Source organism: Myotis davidii, unplaced genomic scaffold, assembly GCF_000327345.1.
Source record: "Myotis davidii unplaced genomic scaffold, ASM32734v1 scaffold93, whole genome shotgun sequence".
NCBI lineage: Eukaryota > Metazoa > Chordata > Mammalia > Chiroptera > Vespertilionidae > Myotis > Myotis davidii.
Window position 1 is genome coordinate 4238733 of NW_006292095.1, and position 13502 is coordinate 4252234.

The window sequence follows — 13502 nt, forward strand, 5'->3', positions numbered from 1 at the left end:
ATACCCTTTTATGTAATGATGTTTACTTTGAATTTATATTAGTTCACACTAACACTCCATCCATGCTTTTGTTCCGGCCTCCGGTCCAGTTTAAGAACCCATTGTGGCCCTTGAGTCAAAAAGTTTGCCCACCCCTGTTCTAGAGAAACATATTATAAGGATAAGTTTTCTGAACTCGTTTGTGGGCTTTATTAAATTGGCTCTCTTACCTGATTATATTTAAAGACATTAATAACTCTCTTTCCAATAGTAAAAAGAGTACAGTCTAGGGGTGGGCAAACTTTTTGACTCGAGGGCCACAATGAGTTCTTAAACTGGATCAGAGGGCCGGAACAAAAGCATGGATGGAGTGTTTGTGTGAACTAATATAAATTCAAAGTAAACATCATTACATAAAAGGGTACGGTCTTTTTTTTCAATAGTTTTATTCATTTCAAACGGGCCGGATCCGGCCCGCGGGCAGTAGTTTGCCCGCGGCTGGTATAGTCCATAGTGTGACATGGCAATAGATACTCACAAAATATCACCACTGGTTATTACTAATCAACCACTTATAATAATCAAGATTCTGACTAACTATGTATATGATTCTTATGAACATTTTACAAACAGGAGATTGGTTACTTCTAATATCACTGGACAAAGTGGGAAAAGAAAAGGATGAGTTCACTAATCTGAATTCCCAGCTCAAGTAAGGCATGAATGACCTAGAAACTTCTGAGCGCACTGAAGAAGCCTCTCATTCCCTGTGGCAAGAGGGCTGAAATATCTGAAAAATCAAACCCAGAATCTCATCCTGCAACTGGAGAGATTATAGCACAAGTCGAACTCCAACCTCAGAGGATATCTACTGTTAAGGAGTAGGCAGTGATTGGGAAAGAATGAGATCCTGACAGCTGGCATGGAGATGTGTGAGAAGACCCTGATATAGCAGGGGACATGGTGTCCCCAAATTCGGATGAGTCTTCTCTGCCAGTGGGAGTGGTCTCCCTACTCTCAAAGGAGTCCTTTCCACTCCCAAGACAAGAGATTAGTGCTGCATTGCCAAAGGGGATTTAATAGCCTCCTTTGAGAAAGTTTCCTTGTAAGACAATGTTGATCCTCCTCAAGATTCATCCCCACCACCTTTGTTTCCAAATCTATGACTAGATTCAAGTAGGAGCAGGTCCCTAAAGATGAGGTACAAAGTGTAACCCAAGAGGAAGTATGCTACATACCAAAAGAACTACTTGAGTTTTATAATTTATATAGACAGGAATCTACGCGGCATATATGGGAATGGATATTAAGGGTGTGGGATAATGGCAGAAAGAACAGAAAGTTAAATCAGGCCACATTTACTGATATGGGTTTACTAATTAGAGATTCTGCATTTAATATTCCAGGTCAGGGATTTAGAAAGAGCTGAAATAGCTTGTTGATTAATGGCCTGAAAAATGTACTAAAAGAGCCCTGGCCTGTGTGACTCAGTTGGCTAGGCATCATCCTGTGCACCAAAAGGTTGCTGGTTCAACTCCCAACCAGGGCATATACCTGGGTTGCAGGCTTGATCCTTGGTAGGAAGCATGCAGGAGGCAGCCAGTCTGTCTTTCTCTCTCTCTTTTTCTCTCCCTCTCCCTTCCTCTCTAAAAATCAATGAAACTATGTATTTTTAAATGGAACAAAAGCCAATTGAGTGAGTTGAAAATGCTGAATCTGCCTTGGTTTCAGGTAAAAGAAACAATTCAAAGAGTTAAAGAGATTGGGATGTTAAGTGGATTTGCCATTTAAGACCTCACTCAGATGACCCAGAAGACCTACTTTTCACCATAACTGTGAAAAATGAGCTTGAAAAGGGATCCCTAGCACCTTTGAAGAGCTCTGTGATCACTGTTCTCTATAGACCAATCCTTACAGTGAGAACTGTGGTCAATAAATGAGAAAAATGAAACACAATGAGAGTATTTGGATTCAGGGGGCCAAGTGGCAGCCCCCAACTGTCAAAACCAATGTGGGTATGTCACAACCAAGGAGAGCAGTGTTAAAGCAACAATCAGAATAGTCTGACTCTCATACACCGCCTACAATGTTGAATATTTGATCATGGAGCTTCCAAAAGTGAAAGTGATAGAAAGCCTACTAATACATTCATACTAGATCTGTAGAAGCAGAAAAGTTTGAAGTCAAGAGAACAAAAATCTAACCTGGATCAAAAAAACTGAGTCACAAAATAAAAGGCATCCAAATTGGAAAAGAAGAAGTAAAATTGTCATTATTCACAGATGGCATCATACTGTACTTAGAAAACCCTAAAGACTCCATCAAAAAACTACTAGACTTAATAAATGAATTTGGGAATGCAGCAGGATACAAAATTAACACCCAGAAATCTATGGCTTTTTTATACACCAATAATGAACTCACAAAAAGAGAAACTAAAAAAAAATCCCATTTACCATCACAACAAAAAAATTAAGATACCTAGGAATAAATTTAACAAAGGAGGTAAAGGACCCATACTCAGAAAATTACAGGACGCTGAAAAAAAGAGATAGAGGAAGACATAAACAAGTGGAAAAATATACCATTTCATGGATTGATAGAATTAACATCATTAAAATGTCCATATTACCCAAAGCAATCTATAGATTCAATGCAATCCTGATTAAAATATAAACTGTGTATCTCACAGACTTAGAACAAACACTCTAAAATTTTATATGGACCCAAAAAAGACCCTGAATAGCCACAGAAATCTTGAGAAAGTTGGAGGAATCACAATACTAGGTATCAAGTTATACTACCAAGCCATCGTACTCAAAACAACCTGGTTCTAGCACAAAAACAGGCATATAGATCAATGTAAGAGAACAGAGACCCCAGAAATTGACCCAAGCCAATATGCTCAATTAATATTTGACAAAGGAGGCAAAAGCATACACATGTTGCAGCAATACCTTTACCGCTACAGCTCCTAGGGTAATGGAAACTAAGGAGAAAATAAACAAATGGGACTACATCAAAATAAAAAGCTTCTGCACAGCAAAAGAAACCATCAACAAAACAACAAGAAAGCCCAATGCATGGGCGAACATATTTGCCAGTGTTATCTCTGATAAGAGTTTAATCTCCAACATTTATAGGGGACTCATACAACTTAACAAAAGGAAGATAAACAATCCAATAAAAAATGGGCAAAGGACCTTAATAGACATGTTTTGAAAGAGGACATACAGAAGGCCAAGAGACATATGAAAACATGCTCAAAGTCACTAATCATCCAAGAAATACAAATCAAAACAACAATGAGGTACCATCTCACAACTGTCAGAATGGCTATCATCAACAAATCAACAAACGACAAGAGCTGAGGAGGATACAGGGAAAAAGGAACCCTCCTGCACTGCTGATGGGAATGCAGATTGGTGCAGTCACTGTGGAAAACAGTATGGCATTTCCTCAAAAAATTAAAAATTGAACTTCCATTTGACCCAGTAATCCCACTTCTAGGAATATATCCTATGAAAACAGAAACACCTATCAGAAAGGATATATGCACCCCTATGTTCATAGCAGCACAATTTACAATAGCTAAGATTTGGAAACAGCCTAAGTGCCCATTAGCAGATGACAGGATTAGAAAACTGTGGTACATCTGCACAAAGGAATTCTAAGCTGCTGTAAAAAAGAAGGAATTCTTACCATTTGCAACAGCATGGATGGAACTGGAGAGCATTATGCTAAGCGAAATAAGCCAGTCAGAGAAAGATAAATATCACATGATCTCACTCATTTGTGTAATATAATGAACATAAACTGATGAATAAAAATAGAACCAGAGACATAGAAGCACTGAACAGACTGTCCAATCTATGAGGGTGGTGAGGGAGTAAGAGATCAACCAAAGGACTTGTATGCATGCATACGAGCATAACCAATGGACACAGACAGTAGTGGGGTGAGGGCATGTGCTGGGAGTGAGGGTGTCTGGGAAGAGTGCTGGGGCCAACCCCAGCAGGTCCAGGGGTCCCCAAAGGTGTGGACGGAGTCGGCGAAGAAGGAATGACACGGAGACAGCGTTCAGTTGATCAGCAGCCTTGCCAGGATCTCTAGCCACAATCTCCAGCCAAGTTCTGTAGCCAGGTTCTGTCCAGGATCTTTTGCCATGTTCTCTCCAGCGAAGTTCTTCTGTCCCTAGGTTCTGTGTAGGTTCTGTCTTCTAAGTTCTGTGTTCTAAGTTCTGTGTCCTAAATTCTGTCTTCTCAGTTCTGTCTCTAAGTTCTGTCTCTAAGTTCTGTCTCCTGTTGTCTTGTTGCATCTGTATTTATACCAGTTGATTTTAATCCTATCAATCTCTATTCCAAAGGTTAGGGCGTTTCTTATCTCCATTCCAGGGAGTAAAGATTATGTACTTAAGCATGATTGTTTGTAGTTAAAGTGATTAATTACCCGCCTGGCAGTTAAGAGGTTTTATTCCCTCCCTAACTTCAGGGGAAAATCCCTACCTGGGAAAACAACCTTTCTCGGAGAGGTGACCTTGGTTAAAACACATAGTGCCAAGAAGGTGACCAAACATATTAAGAACAGTATGCCATATATGCCAGGTCCCTTGAAACAGCAAGGATGGACCGGCTCCCGGCAGGAGAGGTCAATGGGGGAAAAAGGAGACTCATGCAATTTCACTGTTTATTTTAAACAATAAAGAATTTAAATTTAAAAAAAAAACTGAGTCACGAGCTCTCAATCAATTCCCAGATTTGAGCTATATTACAGACCCAGAACCCTTAAATGAAGGAGAAAATGGGAACCCTTCAGAAATGAATTGGTGTATAAAGCACATCTGGCCGTTTCTCCCTCCAAGCAAACCTAAAAGAGAACAACCCGTTGTATTGCTCAAAATTCTGTCCACTGGGAGGATTTTCTTTCACCACTGTCCTTCAGGAATGTTCCAGAGCGGGGCTACTGTGCTGCAGCCCTCCACTTTATTTGCAAAGAGTACAAACTTCCAGTTATAATAAGAAGAGTAAGTTCTGGGCATCTAATATTTAGCATGGTGATTATAGTTAATAACACTGTATTATACACTTAAAAATTGATAAGAGGGTAAGTTTAAATGTCCTCTCTCCAAACAGAAGAAAAACTTATTCATGTGAGATGAATGGATAAATTAACAAACCATATTGTGGTAATCATTTCACAATATATATGTGCATCAAATCATTACATTGTACATCTTAAGTTTGTACAATGTTATATGTCAATTATATCTCAACTAGAGGCCCGGTACATGAAATTCGTGCACTCAGGAGGCAAGGGGGTCCCTCAGCCCGGCCTGTGCCCTCTCACAATCTGGGAGCCCCACAGAGTGAGGCCCCACCCACCCGCCGCAACGCCACCAGCCAGGTAGCCTGGGCCTCCCGCTGCAGGGCCAGAACTCTGTGATCAGTCACCCTGCAGAGGGAGGCCCTACCTACCCACCATAGCCTGCCGGTCGGTGACCTGGGCCTCCCTTTTTGGGGCGATCGATTGTGGAGCCCCCTGATCAATTGTCCCATAGAGGGTGGCCGCCACCCTCTGTGGGGCAATCGCAGAGTCCCCCCAATCGATCACCCCGCTGGCCGGTGTCCTGGGCCTCCCTCTGTGGGGCGATCGTGGGGCAATCGTGGGGTGATGGCGGGCCCCCCTGACCAATGGCATTGCACCTGCCTTGGCTGGCCTGGCACCAGTGAGTGTCATTGCATGGTCATCCGAATGGTTGTTCTGCTGTTTGGCTGTTCAGTCGATTTGCATATTACACTTTTATTATTATAGATAATGCTGGGGGGGGAGGGTCAACAAGGGAGAAGCAAAAATGAAAGATAGAGGAAAGAACTGCAGAAATAATATCCGGGATTCTGGGTTCCAAATCTCTTTAACTGATTTTGTTTTTAATAAATAAATTTCCTGTTATGCTTTAATTCAGACTTAGCTGAGTTTTTGTGAGACTTAGAGTACTGACTATAGACCTAACCAGTTTGGCTCAGTGGATGGGGAGTCCGCCTGTAGACTGAAGGGCCCCAGGTTCGATTCCAGTCAAGGGCATGTACCTTGGTTGTGGGCACATCCCTGGTGGGGTGTGTGCAGGAGGCAGCTGATCAATGCTTCTCTCTCATCTAACTCTCTATCCCTCTCCCTTCCTCTCTGTAAAAAAATATCAATAAAATATATATATTTTTTAAAAAGAGTACTGACTATAATTCATAGAGTAAAATTTCATAAATTCAAAAATGTTGAATGTATACCGCTTCAGAAATACAAAAGTATACTCACTAGCACATAGAATCCAGGAATCTATCTACAGAAAAATTCAATGTTACCAGTATTTGCTCCAGGAATATAAAAATAATTTAATGTTAGGAATTTTATTGATATGACCCAGCACATCAATAGGCCAAAACAAAAAATGTATTATTTCAATAGCTGATTTTTTTAAACTAATAAAATTTAAAATTGATTCTTTTTAAATACTTATTAATTAGGGTTAAAAGGATATTCCATTAAATAAAAAATATTATCTAACCAACCCAATAGCTAAAATAATAATATAACCTTTGAAGGCTAGCCGTATTCCCAGTCAAATTATAAAATCAATAAGAAAAACACACCAGTTTTTAAGTGGACAAAGATATCAATAAGAAAATCACAAAAGAAGGAATAAGTATATAGACACCAAAAAATTTAATATCACTAATAATCAAGAAAGAGTAAAATAAAAAGCTTTAAAACAATAGAAGCTAATCTTGACTATCATATGGAGAATTAAAACACTTATTTAAAACTGGTTGGAAGGTAAACTAGCAATAACTTTTATAAAGCAAAATTGGCAAAAATATATCTAAAACTTTAAAAGTATGCACACTATTGTCTAAGAAGACAATTAAGATATTCTGAAATTTTTATTTATAAAGCCATTTGTCTCTGCATTGTTTATCAAGACTGAAGCAGTCAAGTATATGTAGTGGGAAGGACAGGGACAAAAATAAAAGGCTCTTTTTATAAGCAGGAAACTGAACTGGGTCTGAGAACTTGGTAGAAATTGAAGTAACTTGAGGGTCCACCTTGTCTTTCACTTATTATATAATCAGTCAATTGTGTTCTCTCCTCCTCCTCTATTCTCCTCTGAGTTGGTGTCTTCAACTTGTTCAATAATCCTGTATCCTTTTATCTTTTGTAAATGGCTTAAGTTTGCCATAAGCCTTCTAGCTCTGCTCCTGCTTCATGGCATCTCTCAAAGAATTCTTACAGCTTCTGTCCTACTCTTAATTACTGTTCTTTAATTACTTAATCCAAATAAGTTCATCTTCTCATATGCATCGCTGGCATTAAGTCAGAGGCTGGCTAAATATTGGCTCATATCTGATCCAAACAGTTCTGGTCAGGGTAACAGGGAGCATGGGCAGGACAAACACTGAGATTTCTAGTACAGAGACACACGTGGATGCACATGCCCCCCCACCCCACCTCAACACACACACACACACACACACACACACACACACACACGACCCTGGAAATCACCTTAGTGTCCCAATAATGGCAAACTGACTAATAAATTATAGCTCATTGATAGGGGAGGGAAAAATGCAAAGCACATGGCAACATGGAAACCACAGGTGATAACGTAAGAAATCTGGATAGTAGAATCATAACTATTCTCAATTTTGTTCTTGATGGCTTCATATTTTCCCAAATCTCTATACTAAACATAATTTCTTTTATAATCAGAAAAAAAACAATCACTTTGCATAACAATTTTTAAAATTTTACTTTATACATAGAAAAAATTTTAATTACCTTCCCAACATCACATCTTGTGCCTTCATTCACCATCCCAGGATCTGGAACATCTGATCCTAGCTGAAAATCCACACCCCAACATTTGGTGCCTCCACTGGGGGTCAGAATAATAGCAGGCACAATTCCAAATACAGGCATGTCTTGGACATTCTCACATTGAAGTTTTCCACACAAAGCATTTCTATAAAGAAAAATAAATGTAAAATGTATCAGGGTAGATACAATAGAAAAATTATATATATGCAGATAAACAGAGAGTGTACTGCTATTTAGCTGAAGGGAATCTCAAAAGAAAGAGAGTGTGAGAGCAGCAGAGATCAAAGAAGCTCTCTTTAAATACAGCAGAGAAGGGCAGAGGTAAATGGATGCTGAGGTACAAATTAGTAGGGTGTCAGGCGGTGCTGATGCTCCTTTTTGCACACCTAATCCCTCCTCACTATCTATCTAGGGCTCAAAAAAGTCTAATAAAGTGTCTTATAAATATAACTTTATGAATAGAAAATAATAGAACTATATCAAAATACAACTGTGCCCAGCCAGCATGGCACAGTGGTTGAGCGTCAACCTATGAACCAGAAGGTCACATTTCAATTCCCAGTCAGGGCACATGCCTGGGTTGTGGGCAGGATCCCCAATGTGGGGCGTGCAGGAGGCAGCCGATCAATGATTCTCTCTCATCATTGATGTTTCTATCTCTCTCTCTTTCCATTCCTCTCTAAAATCAATAAAAATATTTTTTTCAATTGTGTCTTCTTTAAAGAAGTATGGTAAGAAAAATATTAGATTCTGTAATGTAAAGTAACTAAGAAAGGACTCCACCCTTCTTGGCTTGGGTCTGAGTTACTTACTTGAAAACTCAATCCATAACTCATCAATACACCAAGGCTGTGTGAGTTAAATGCCCTTCCCAAATCCTTTCATAACACACTAAGTACCCCGAACATCAACTGTTATGATGCTGCATTGAAATTTTCTATTTAATTTATCACTTTTAAATTACAGAGCGAGAACAAAATAATAAAATACAAAATTAATTCTGTACCTCTATGAATTTAGCAAAACAACCTTTTAATGAAACGAAGAAAAAGGAGGAAGAGTGTTTATTTGTGGTTCTTAATGTAGAATATAGATAAACAAAGTAAGATTCTAAAAACCATTCGATTTCAGACAGGTAATGTCAGAAGAAGTGACTTATTTAACTAGTTCTATTCAGTCTCCCTGAAACCTTGTGTTGCAAAATTGTAAGTTTGAAAAGTTAGGTATTTAAAGGGGAGAAAGTTGGCAGTCACAAGGAGTTATAAAAGATGACTGGTCTTGCAATCATTCATTTTCCTTTATAACCTCCCGTCACTTACCCAGTGGCACACTTCTTGTATTCATTACCAGAGAAGCCACAATTGCCAAATCTGTCACCTTTAGAATTCACATCAATGAAACAATCTTTTGGGGCAGCCTTGGCTTCTGCAATGTTAATAAAAAAAAATTTAGGTTCTGGCAATTTATTTCAGAAAGAAAAGTATTCCCTATGACAGTCCATACAACTGGATGAACTGCCTCAATACCTTTGAAAAAGTTTCTAGCCTTACGGGGGGAAAAAAAAATTGTTCCACACTTTATACTTAACAACCAACTGTAAAAATAAAGCTCAGACTATACTTAAAAGTTAGCCTAAACTCAAACACTCAAGGTCTAAAAGAGATGCAACTACAAATAAACAAGATGAAACTATAAATAAATTAAAACCCACACACAGTATGGTAGCATTTTCAGCACAGTCATTCCCACTGCTCTCAAACACATATGCATTGCACTCCTAGTTAAAACAGGTGGGGAAAGGTTGATGAAAATATTGCCAGCTATTATTTGGTTTTTTAATTTACCATATGTGGAAGCTTAATTTAGGTATTCCTAGTAATTAGATCAGTGGTTCTCAACCTTCCTAATGCTGCGACCCTTTAATACAGTTCCTCATGTTGTGGTGACCCCTGATTTCATTGTTACAAATTGAACATAATTAAAGCATAGTGATTAATCACAGAAACAATATGTAATTGTATGTGTTTTCCAATGGTCTTAGGTGACCCCTGTGAAAGGGTCATTCGACCCCCAAAGGGGTCACAACCCACAGGTTGAGAACCGCTGAAATAGATAGACTGACAGCCATGACAACTGATAAAGTAGCATTCCAGCCCAGCCGGTGTGGCTCAGTGGCTGAGTGTTGACCTATGAACCAGGAGGTCAGGTTTCGATTCCCAACCTGGTCAGGGTTCATACCTAGGTTGCAGGCTCAACCCCCAGTAGGGGGCATGCAAGAGGCAGCTAATAATTCCCTCATCATTGACGTTTCTATCTCTCTCTCCCTCTCCCCTCCTCTCTGAAATCAATAAAAAAATATATATTTTAAAAGTATTAACTCATTCTTGCTTTCTTCTATTTTATAAAGTGTCACTTAATATTCAATTTTTCCACTTAATTATACATTCCTAAAAATATTTTACTTAAAAATATTTTAAGCCAAAATGCCAGTACTTTCTATATAATATAGGAAATTCATTTGCCTATCTTACACATCTAATACTATGTTGTTTAGTTTAAAAGAAAATGGATATGAGTGAAAAGACTTAGAGGAAAAAAGGGGCAAAGGATCAAGTAACATGAAAAATGAATGCAGAATATTTGTACAGGATAAATATCATATAGCAATACCTAGCAAAGCTCTCCTATAGGATGGAAATAGCTATAAGAATTCCAGAAAATATCAAAAGAAAAAAATTACTGTGGTTCCTTTAGTCCTAGGCTTTTTTGCAGGCCATTTTAACATCTTTGCTAAATAATAGTACTTACTTCATTAAGAATGCCTATCGGAAATTACTTTTTTAGGCTGGAATAACCTACCTATTCTTGCAAAATATATATATCACAAGTTGACAGAGCTCTACCACTTCGTCTCCATAGCCTGAGTAACATAAATAAGCCCCGTTTAATTTTTAAATAGTCTTCTCTCCTCCTGCTTATCTTACCCACTGTAAGAGGAGTACAACAGAAATTAAAGGCAACAGAAGTCTTGTCAAAATCAACAACTCTAGGTTTGAAGAAATAAATCCAGCATTTTAATCAAATGCCCAATGGGGTATGAGATTGTCTGATTGCTTCTGATATCACCAGACAAAGCGGCGGGGGGGAGAGGGGGACGGTGAAGGGGAGGAGATAAACTCAGGTATTTGAATTCCCAGTTTGATCACTGCATAAATAAGCTGAAAGCTATGTGTGACCTGCAGAAGACATGTATCTCCTGCAATGATAGAGCTGGGATTGTTACGAATGAAATCCAGAATCTCATTCTCCAATTGGCTGAATTACAACCCAGGATGAGCTTCCAGCCTCATAGGTGTCTACTGTTACACTGAGGACAGTGATTGTGAAAGAATGAGATCCTGAAAGCTGAAATGGAGATATGTGGGAAGACCCTGATGAAGCTGGGGACACTGAACCCCTAGATTCTGATGAGTCTTCTTTGCCAGGGAGGCAGCCTCTTCACCCAATCTAAGGGGATTAGGCATGCACTGCCTGAGCGCTCGAACAGAATCATCCAGGCTTCCTGGATCTCTGGCCTGCCAGCCTGGGGACTGTAACTACACCATTAGCTCTTCTGACGTTACCCTACAAGAGGCCTACCATTCTCTGTGATTATGTGAGCCAATTCCTCATAATAGTGAATGCCTACCATGGGAAAAATCAAAACGTAGCATTACCAAGAGGCCATCTAAAGACCTGAAACAAGCGAAAAAACAATCAGCTAGAAAAGGTAAAAGTGGTTTCCTCAATGAATGAAGATAGTACTTGCAAGTACACTTTATTTTTTCATAAAATCTTTAAATAATTTGGATCTTTATGTGTAAATATAAGTCTAATAAAAATGAAAACTTTAAAAAGAGAATCAGAAGAATTTTTGAACATCCTAAATATCTATCAGTAATAGAACAGATTACATTCATGTAATAGAATAGTCTATTGCATTATCATCTAAATGTAAATCTCAACACAGATGGATCTCAAAAATATTCTGAGTGAACAATGAAAATAATAGACCCCAATGTATATCCCTATACTATTTATATGAATTTATTAAAACTAAAATTTGATATTATGTATATATACTGTTATTTTTTATTGTTAATTTTTATTTCAACTTTTAACCAAAACTAAAGCAAAAAACAAAATCAAAGCAATCAACTATAAATAAAATATCTTACTTGAGCCAAAGATGACTTGACACTGAGCATCATAATATTGGCACATGCCGTTGTAACAATAGGCTTTGTTATTCTGGCAAGGATATCCATTCTGAATAAAAACATCTGGCTGACAGAACTGAGAAGTACCATTGCAATATTCTGGAACATCACATTCATTGGTTTTTCCTCTACATAAAGTACCTCCTGGAAGAAACTAGGGTAATAAGATTCAAATGAAACAAGAATATTAGGACAATTCCCACAAATTAATCAAATTTGAAACTATGATATTTATATGTATAAAAGTTCTAATAACAACAAAAGATTACATAGCCCAATGGAAAATGAACAGAGGCCAATAATAGGCAATTCATAAAGTCATGAAATACAGGAAAAAAAATAACCTCATTGATAATCAAAAGAAATGCAGATATGCCCTACTGCTATGGCTCAGTGGTTGAGCAGCGACCTATGAACCAGGAGGTCATGGTTCAATTATAGTCAGGGCACATATCAAGCTGTGGGCTCAATCCCCAGTGTGGGGCGTGCAGGAGGCAGCCAAAAAATGGTATTCTTTCATCATCGATGTTTTTTTCTCTCTCTCCCTCTCCCTTCCTCTCTGAAATCAATAAAAATATTTTTTAAAAAGAAGGAAATGAAAATTAAACAAAGATGTAAAAGCACATTAAACCTATCAAACTAACCAGGATTATAACACTTGCTAGAAACCAATCTTAATGTAAGGAAACAAGCATGTGACTAGACTGGTGGGTATAGGATGGGAAGTATGTAAAATGTGTGTCAAAAATGTTAATATTCATATACTGCCCCAGAAATACTACTTATACACAAAAATTGGAAGCAATGCAAATGTCCACCATCAATTGACCAGGTAAAGAAATTACAGTATAACCACACAAAGAAGTACTAACTATATAACCATGTAGAACTTACCAATGTAGAAACATTGGTAGAACTACACAAATGGAAGAAAGCCCATTGTATCTTATTGAAAATACCAATAGGAAAAATATATGTATCTATGTTTAGCAACTTAACCGCCCCCCATGCATGCATGTGCATACACACATTCACACACACACACACACACACACACACAATCACATCTATACAGAAAAAAGTAACTAAATTAATAACATATTATCAAAAATGGCTATGTCAGGAAGGTTAAAATGATAGTCTTCCACTGTCTGCTTTCTATACTTTGGCACTGTGGAATTTTTAATAAAAAACATAGATTACTCTTAAAATTAAAAAATGTTTCTACTTAGGAAAAAATCCCATTAGACTGTAGTAAAGAGAATGTGATGCAAAACTGCAAACAAGTGCCATAAAATGTTTCACGTTATCATGTAATAAAAATAATGCTCTCTTACAGATCAGAGAAAAGAAATTTTGATATATAATATTGTTCCTTTTTCTATTTTTTTT

The 13502-nt window shown here is 37.9% G+C and overlaps 1 protein-coding gene across 1 annotated transcript in view; it reads right to left on the reverse strand.

Moving 5' to 3' along the window:
• The window catches only part of ADAM9 (ADAM metallopeptidase domain 9), a 110307-nt gene that overhangs the window by 41746 nt on the left and 55059 nt on the right, over positions 1–13502 (reverse strand). Inside the window, 3 exon segments of the mRNA XM_006765559.2 lie at positions 7813–7996; positions 9171–9276; positions 12069–12264. Of these exon segments, the coding sequence (XP_006765622.1) occupies positions 7813–7996; positions 9171–9276; positions 12069–12264 (486 nt within the window).